This window comes from Kryptolebias marmoratus, linkage group LG12 (genome assembly GCF_001649575.2).
Source record: "Kryptolebias marmoratus isolate JLee-2015 linkage group LG12, ASM164957v2, whole genome shotgun sequence".
NCBI lineage: Eukaryota > Metazoa > Chordata > Actinopteri > Cyprinodontiformes > Rivulidae > Kryptolebias > Kryptolebias marmoratus.
In genome coordinates this window covers 1404033-1413377 of record NC_051441.1, presented here as the reverse complement: position 1 = coordinate 1413377, position 9345 = coordinate 1404033, and the positions used below count along the sequence as shown (strand labels likewise).

The following is a 9345-nucleotide window of genomic DNA, read 5'->3' as shown; positions in this document are numbered from 1 at the left end:
AATCTGCTGTTGGCCCACTCTGCTTCTATAACAGTTTCCCACAGGTTCAGGAGAGTTTATGGGGAGTTTTGGACCATTCTTCAGACCCTGATGTCTCTGCTCTGATTCATCCTGAAGGTGTTCTGTTGGGTCGAGGTCAGGTCAGGTCAGGGTTCTGTGCAGGCCCGTCAGCTTCTTCCTCATCCTCGTCTTTATGGACCTTGCTTTGTGCTCTGGTGTGCAGCCATGTTGGGACAGGAAGGGGCCGTCCCCAAACTGTTCCAAATTGTCCAAAATGTCTCGGTGAGCTAAAGACCTCCTAAAAACCAAGCCCACACCATGATCCTCCCTCCACCAAACTTTACACTCGGCTCGATGCAGTCAGACAAGAACCGTCCCTCCGACTCTTTGCTCTTGGTGATGGAAAGCTTGGATCAGCTGTTGCCATGGAAACCCACACCATGAAGCTCTCTCCTCTCTGTTCCTGAGCTGATCTGAAGGCCTCATGGAGTCTGGAGGTCTGGAGATGTTGACTCTGAGCTCCTCAGCATCCTCTGAGCCACTCTGTGGTTTTACATGGCCGACCACTTCATGCTGTCACTTCCACTTTGTTATAAAACCACCAACAGCTGACGGTGGAGCATTTAGTAGCATTAATGGACTTATTGAACAGGAGGCATCCTGTCACGGCACCACGCTGGAACTCACTGAGCTCCTGAGAACGACCCATTCTTGGCCATGGAAGTGATTGGAACACCTGATTTCAATGGTTTAGATGGATGAGAGAATACTTTTGGCAGTACAGTGTATATTGTGTTATATAAGAGATAACATGGACTCTTTCATTCAGCTGATCAGAAACTAAATTAATTCACTGATGTTTTGTCTCTTTAGGCTACTTTTCTGCCTTGGAAAAGATTCTAAAATGGTAAAAGAGTTATTCTTTAGGGAAAAATAAGCATACTGTAAACATACATACTTTGAAAAGTTGTGTAAATCAAGTATTTTATGCTGCAAAAAGCCCCCAAAAGTGTTGGTAAAAAAAATCTTCATTAATTTTTTATGATTAAAACTCCCCCCGAATTCCTGCTGCTCCAAAATGAAACAAATTAGACAAATCCAATACTTTACATTCCAGCTCCCAAACTAATGCAGAGCCACTAGATCGCTTGTTTTTCTCAGTTAAAAAGAACTAGTTCCAACTCAACAAGAGAACATCTGCTGGGAATGTTGGAGCAAAAGTTCGGAGTGACGCCATCATGGCTTTCTCTCAAACAGGAAGTCAACAACCAGATGATAAATGAATTCTGGGTGTTTTATCTGTACGTGGTAAGTGCAGATTGTCATTTCAGCCAAAATAAAAACAAAGACAAATTCAGCTGCTGGGACCAAGAATTAGACTCTAGGTGTAAATAAATGAAAAGCTTCTGGTTTTGGAAAGAAATCCTAAACTAATAGCTCCATCCGGTAAACATGAAGCCAGACTGGGACACAACTCTGACAGGTAAGTACCCCGATAAGTACCCTGTAGGTGCTCCATATGTACCCTGAAGGTACTCCATACGTACCCTGTAGTTACTCCATACGTACCCTGTAGTTACTCCATACGTACCCTGTAGTTACTCCATACGTACCCTGTAGTTACTCCATATGTACCCTGTAGTTACTCCATATGTACCCTGTAGTTACTCCATACATACCCTGTAGTTACTCCATATGTACCCTGTAGTTACCATGTATCCTGTACCAGAATCCTATTTATTGGTCGAATGTGGAAAGAACACGAGGAGTTTATCTCCAGCAGTCAATGTCTTTAATGTCAAATAATACATTTCTAAATTACTCTGTAAGTTCCCCCATACCCACCCTGTAACTGTCCTTATATACCCCCACAAGTACCCTTTAAGTAATTGTAATTACTCTGTATGTACTCCCATAAGTACCCTGTAGTTACCTCGTAGTTACCCTGTAGTTACCTAGTTTACATTCTACTGTGCCTCCATGTTGGATCTCCATCTTAAAAGCCTTCAAATAAAAAAAGGAGGTATGATAATATTAGTTTTTAAAGCGGAATGGCGGCCATCTTTATGCTGGAATGGTTACATTGTATAGGTCAGTTTCAGGAATGTGATGGAGAACTTTCAGGAACCTCCAGAACCTCCGACCCCAGCGGGAGCCCCTCCGGTGCACCGGCCGGCGGGCGGCGGCTCCGGCCGGGCTCGGTGGAGCAGAGGTCACGGGTGGAGCAGGTGGAGCCGCCGGGAGCCAGCAGGGCGGGACGGGACGGTTTGTTTACATTTTCAGGGGGTCGAAGGCAGCTCCATTCACAAAAAAACAAACAGAAAACAAAACACAAGCAGGCTGCAGATAAACACGCCGAATGTTTACACTGTCACGAGGACACCTTACTGGCTCTAACGGGTCTGCGCGCGGCAGGTAAACAATAAATAACCGCGTTATTTAGCCCGGGTTGGCTGGAATAAAGGCCGAGCTGAGCCGAGCCGGGCCGGGCCGGGCTGAGGAATGTGAGGCGGTTAACACCACGGAGGAATGTCAACAAAGACAGCGGCCAATTTGGAAACAGGATGCGGATTCTTGCTAACATGCTAACATGCACGTGGTCCTTTCGCCCCTTGTTAGCTAAAATAAACCAATGTTGTTAACTTTAGCTCGTCGGCTAACATCCACATGTTCGTGTAAAAGCAGCAGAGGGGGTGTCGGGTGGGTGTGTTGGGGGAGGCTTACATTCGTGGTAGCTGCAGAGGAGGGGCGCCCCGTCGGAGGAACACTCCGTCCACAAACACCCCGTTTTTCCCCAGGCACCGCAGGTAGAAGTCCCCTCCGCCGGGGCCGTCGTCGCTGGTGGTGAAGATCTCCAGATGCCGCCGGGAGATGAAGCTGGAGTGGCCCATGCTGACGTCCACGGAGCCCTGAGAGGAGTTCCGGCCGACGGTCACCGAGCGCTTCTTCATCATGTATTCGAATTCACGGCCCTCGAGCCGGGCAACCGGCCCAGACGATCCGCTAACCACAGCCATGATGTTCGGGGGTGGAAGCCTCGAAATGTGCTCGGGGGGGACGGGGGGGTTGAGTAAAACAGCGCTGGGCGGACTGTGGCCCTTCAGAGGGGGGTAAAAATGAGCAAATCTACGAGAGGGGCATCAAACTGAAAACGGGAATCCAGAGGGAAACATGCGAGGCCAGGGACAGCGGCTCCGACCCACCGCCGAGAGAAAGGGGAGCGGAGAGACCCAACCAAACACAGCCAGGGGCGAGCGCAGCGTGACTGACAGGCGCCTCCGCCAATCAGAGGCCAGGACGGCGCCGGAGCGCTGCGGCCTTGACCAATCGCGTGCGAGAATTAGCCAGAGGACAGATTCAAGGTCGGTTGGTGTGTAGCCGTACGTGCATATGCTGCTCGGGCGGATGGAAGAGCCGGTTTGAAAACGGAACCAGGCACGAGCGGATCGGTCGGTTTTACACACCGGCGGTCCGTCTCACTGACCGCCACAGACCGAACAAAACCGATTACTCGCGACGGTGCACCGACGTGACCGTCCAACCGTGCGCCCTGACCTCGAACCGGACGCACATATTATGGGATGGCGCAGCGGGTTGAAGCCTCGCTGCATGCGGGTCCTGCACCGCAGCATCCAGGTCTGGTTTTCCGCCAGGCTCCCTTTGCAGCACCTCGTTACTTAATTATGAGGTTAGATTTATTTAAACAGTCGGTTCAAACAAATGTCGGTCTCCAGGTTCTCCATGTTCTCCAGGTTCTCCAAGTTCTCCAGGTTCTCCTGCAGATGATCTTCTCTGCACTCAGGCAGAATGACCTCGCCATCTGCAGGACACTTGTTTGTAAACACTGGAGACTAGTGGCTGCCTCTGTGCTCCAGATGTGCTGCAAAACATCTGGCTCCACACTGTCGGTGAAGAAATGACTCCAACTTAAATCTGGTGTAGTAGTAGCTGAGGGTCATCCAGGACCCATACTCTGAGCTCCGACATCAGCTGTTTGGGGTCAACTCTGTCTGTCTGTTAGGAAAATATCTCATTAATTACTGGACAGATTTTAATAAAAATGATCATCGGCTGTACCTTTGCAACTGATTAACCTAATTCAAGATGGCCGTCACAGCCAACTGACCTTTGGAAACATATGTCTATTTTGCAGATATTGATCATTCACAACCCATTACCTGAACATCTTTGGGTAAAACTGTTGGCATCAACCATTCTTGTTTGTTAGCAAAATATCTCCTAGCCCACTGGATGCATTTGAATAAAACTCATTACTTCTACAATTGAGTTGCTTCTTGTAGTCAGGCTGATTCTAATCATCATTAGCAGACATGTAAACGGGTGTAACTCAGTCAGGTTGGCAGATATGGAGCTAAAACTTGCTGTGGAAGTAGCTGAGAGTCATCTGGGCATGAGATTAACGGATAAAGTTCTTTTCGAAGTTGAATTAAAACATCTACAGCTCCGTCGTGTCTCAACACACAATGAAAATGATCTAAAATTCAGGCCTGAAAGGCAGTGCTAGGCCTTAAATAAACGAAGGGAAATAAGAGATATTCTTCTCAAAGAGTAGAATCCAACCTCACATATAATGAGTTTATTTTAACATTTCACCATTTTTGAGTTATTTTCACATAGATTAATGAAGCTGTGAGGAATAAAGTGACTCATGTCTGAACAACAGATTGATTAAAGCACCAATACGATCCGTCTGACAACAACTTTATAAGTTTATCTCACATCCAGGCAGCAGATAAAGTTTAACAGCACACTGTTTAGGTTTGGGTTTATGCATAATCCATGAGTTTAGCTGTAGTTCATCATTGACTTGTTCAGATCAAACTTTATTCACTCTAACCTAACGTGTTGGAAAAGTGTTACATTATATGTCTCCTGTCTGAAATAATAAATAACCTGATTTTACAGAAAGAGAATGAACCGAGACTGAGCTGATTCTGCAAACTGACCAGCAGAGGGCGACATTCATCCTCTCACAACCTCCCAGGAGCCACCATGGAGCCATTTCAAGCTTTTTGACTGAGGAAGAGGAGCAGTTTTATCTCTTCATCAACTGTTAAAAGTCCCTACATATAAAATATACAGTCATTTATCTGTTACTTAACAACAGATGTTAGAAGAGCTGCAAAATGACTCATTTTATCCTTAAAGATAAAAACATTCACATTATTGCTTTCCTGTGTTTAATTTTTCATGTTTTTTGTAATCTAACTACTTCACACTTTGTTCTGTTTTAGCCGTTCATACATCAAAACGTTCGGCTCATTCAGAGGAAAGTTGGAAAGTTTTCAAAGTTACTTTCAGTTTTTGTAACTTTTTTACTTTTGAAAATATTTAACTTTATTACAAATATTTCCCCACATTGAAACCCTTCAGAAACATTTTTCTCTTTGAAATCTGCTTCTGTTTTGGTCTTTAGCTACTTTTTAGCTAATGTTTTGCTTCTTTTAGCTGTAATAACTCAGTTTCAGCTTCTTCAGCAGTCATTCAGCTGTCAGCACACACACTGAATTATCTGTATTTTTAATTTTGCTGTTTTTTTAAATTTTCTTCTGCTCAGTCCAGTCAGACCAGCTCCTCCTCCTCCTCTCTGCCTGTTTGTGATTCACTCAGTTTTTGCTTCATCATGCTGCGCGAGCGAAGCCGGGCTGGAAATCTGAGCCTCGCGTTTTCATTGTTCTCACCGCGAAGCCTCTTTACCGTCTGCATCTCTCACGAGGACCTCACCATTATGCACCGATGTGCACAGTTGTGGTTAAGATTTGTAACGACGTATAGCATCAATCCAACTGGAGAGGGAGTGGCGTCCTGAGGGAGAAGACGGGCTGAGCAGCAGAGGTTTCATCTCTCTGAAAGAGACCCATTACGCCTCGTCTCCATTTCCTCTCTCAGGGGCAGAAACCAAATGGAAGCATTAATAACACTTCCCGTTTCTGAAGCAGCTAATGGTGCCTTGAGTGCTGATTAAGGCTGGGAGCTCTGGGCGTGGAGGACGAGGATTAGTTTCATTGTCCCTGTTGTTGTTGTGGAGGACAAACTGAAGCCTCTGTTTGAGGTGCTAATTAGTAAAAACTTTCAGGTAGAAGCTGTCACCGTTTCCTGCCTCAGATGTGGGGTGGTAGTAGCTGCGACTGATCCCCAACACATATTCTGACTGAGCAAGGTCAGCTGTTTGGAGTCAACTCTGTTAGCAAAATAACTGTAGCTTTTTGCTTCTTTTAGCTTCAACAACTCGGTTTAGTTTTTTAGTTTTTCAGTCCTTCAGCTGTCAGCGTTCACCCTGAATTATCTGTGGAAATGCAGTTTCTCCAGTTTGTCTTGGGTTGGGTTGACGTCAATAACCTGAACTAAAACCTACAGCAACCAGTTCGGCTTGTTTATCACAAAGAACACGCAGCAGTCGATTCAGAAGCTCATTTTAGTCACTCCTGTCAAAACCTCCTCCTTCATACATAAATGTGCAAAAACATGCAGGAATTTAAATATCATCTCAAAACATTTAGACCCAAAACACACAACTCATCGTCCTGGTGCAGTTCTTAAATTACTGTGCAGAGAAATGCATTTTGCCATTAAAGGTCCAGGAGTCACTGGTTTCCATTCATTCAGGCGTCCATTTTCTTTTCACGCTGGCGCCGAGAGATGGGGGACACCGTGGACAGGTCGCAAGTCCATCACAGCTGCTGGAAAGATGGTTTCATCCTGAAATCAGAAAAATGTGTTCCTGGTTCCTGATCCTCCAGAAAAACAGACAAGTTCAGAGTTTTCTTGTTTTAATCTCCTTGTCCTCATGAGGACAGGTCTGAAGGAGTCCAGGGTCTCAGCCAGTTTTGACCCAGTCCATCCTCTCCGCGCCGAGGTCATCACAATATGTCCGACTTGGGCAGGTCGAGCTCGTCCTCGGACACGGTCAGGTTCCCCGTGTACCAGAAGATCCACAGAACCAGGCTCAGGAAGATGAGCAGAGGCCCAGAGAACACGAAGAAGTCCCAGTAGGCCAGGACATTAGGCGTGAAGACCCCGATCAGGAAGAGGAGGAGACCCACGATGTCCAGGAATATGGCGATGGACAGGAAGACGGTGGTGCACTTCATCTGCTCCATGCTGGACGTCGGTTGGCGGTCTGACGAGACTGAGAGCTTGTCTCCTGGTTTTAAGGAACGTCGGGCTTCACGCCTCACATTTCTGTCATAGCTGAAGGGCCGAGTGGTTGGACTGGTCTTCATTCCTTCACAGGGTTGACTCGTTTCGCTTCTTTCATGACTCGACAACCTGTGCTCATCAGCTGCATCTCATTTACAAGTTCCTAGAATTAGCCCCGCCAAGGAGGTAGTGTTTGTTTGTTGGTTTGTTTGTCTGTTCTCAATATTATTAAAAACTAACAAACAGATTTTGATAAAATTTTCAGGAATTGTTGGGTTTGTCACAAGAAACAAGTCGGATCAGAGTATACTTTAATAACGCTGCCGTCTTGGTGGAGGTTTGTGCTCTCAGTGCTTCTAGTTCTCATCTGCCACCAGAAGGTGAAGGTCTGAGTCTGTTAGCAAAATATCCCATAAACCACTGGATGGATTTTGGTGACACTATCAGGACGTAATCGTTGGATGTGTAATTACAACCCAGCTCAAGATGGCTGCCTCAGCTAATCCACGTTAGTGAGCTCTGAAATGCTTAAACCTCAGTCAGTTTTACAGATATTAAACTGAAACTTGGAGTGGTAGTAGCTGAGAGTCATTCACAGGAAGTTATTTTCCAGGTTTAGTCTAAAAACCTGCCGTGAAGAGGAGGTGGGTGTGATTTTCAATTTTACTCTGAGAGTTTCTCCCAAACCTTCACCGAGTCACCACCATTAACGACAGCCTCGTTACATTGATGGCCTTGTTATAACGACTGCCTCAGTATAACTACGACCTCGTTAGAATGACGACCTCGTTATAATGACAGCCTCGTTATAATGGCGACCTCGTTACAACGACGGCCTCGTTACAACGACACCTGTTCCTGAATAAGTGTCACAAAGAAGAATCACGTGACGGAAACTTCTCTGTCAGCAACTTGTCCGACCTGTCAGACGACCTGTCGGCTGACTCGGTCTTGCCTTCTGTTACAGAACCCTCCCTGCAGCTTTATTTACTGTAACGTCGTGTTTAAAGGAGCTGAACCAACAAATGACTCGGCATGTTTGAAGGTCAGATATGTTGGTCAAACTCTGAAGCTTTTATGTCAAAAAATAAACTTCTGAGCAGCTAAAGTCTACAACTATCCACCTTCAATGACACAGATTAGGAGCAGAGAAAGCAAAACATCCTCATGGAGTTATAGGACTTTTAGATTTGTTTAAACAAAACCACACCAAGAAGTCAAACCGGTCAGACGAGTGTTTGTTGTTGCTGACGGCAAATCAAACAGAAAACATGAGCAGGAAAAAATTTAAAGAAACAGTCCAAGTTTTCTTCCTGATATTGAACCTATTAAATGTGATGTAATTCTGTTGAATAAATGCATATATAATAACATAAGAGTCTCATTAGATTGATACATTTCTTAGAATAAACTCTTAGAATAAAAGCTCATCTTTCAGCTGATAATTAGTGCATTTAAATGATTTTACAACATAAAGAATTCAATATAAACCCGTATTAATCTGCACATTCAACACAAAAACAGGATTTTATAACAAACTTAAAGAAAAAGTACATGAAATGTTACCTCAGTGAGTTCTAGTTTAAAGTCTTCTTCTCAGCTTTTGATTTGCTGAGAAATAATAATTAAAGTTCATTAAACCACACAGTCACCATTAAGTCTCAGACTGTCTATTAAATTAGCGTTAGAATACAAAAATATTAGCTTAATGTTATTAAATACATGTAATCTTTTAATTGTGCACATTCTGCTGTTGTTTCCCGCTTGTCCTGTTGGATGATTCTTTCAGGAAACTTCCAGGACACAGTTTGGAAAAGGAGCCCGGGGTTCAAATCCTCCTGCTGTTCCAAGGAGAAACTAACATTTCTTCAGCCGTTCACAGCACAGCTGCACAGTTTTCCACATCAACAGAGTCCAGATTCTTCTCTGGATCCGGATCAGAGGCTCCAAGATCAGAAGATCCGGGATCAGAGGATCCGGGATCAGAGGCTCCAGGATCAGAGAATCCGGGATCAGAGGATCCAGGATCAGAAGATCCCGGATCAGAGGATCCCAGATCATGCTCTTCAGGATCAGGGGGGTCCATGGAGCTGTCGAAGCCTTCGTTGTAGTAAGCAGTGGATTTGCCCCACGTCACCCTGCCGGATTTGCGCGGCGGGCCCCCCTGGCCCCCCTGGCCCCCCT

The 9345-nt window shown here is 45.4% G+C and overlaps 1 protein-coding gene across 1 annotated transcript in view; it reads right to left on the bottom strand.

Annotated features, from left to right (window-relative positions):
• Positions 1 to 3569, bottom strand: part of LOC108237772 (forkhead box protein K2-like) — a 14868-nt gene extending 11299 nt beyond the window's left edge. Inside the window, exon 1 of the mRNA XM_017419438.3 lies at positions 2725 to 3569. Coding sequence (XP_017274927.1) covers positions 2725 to 3017 — 293 coding nt within the window. The 5' untranslated portion in view covers positions 3018 to 3569. The remainder of the gene's footprint in view (positions 1 to 2724) is intronic.
• Between the last annotated feature and the right edge of the window lie 5776 nt (positions 3570 to 9345).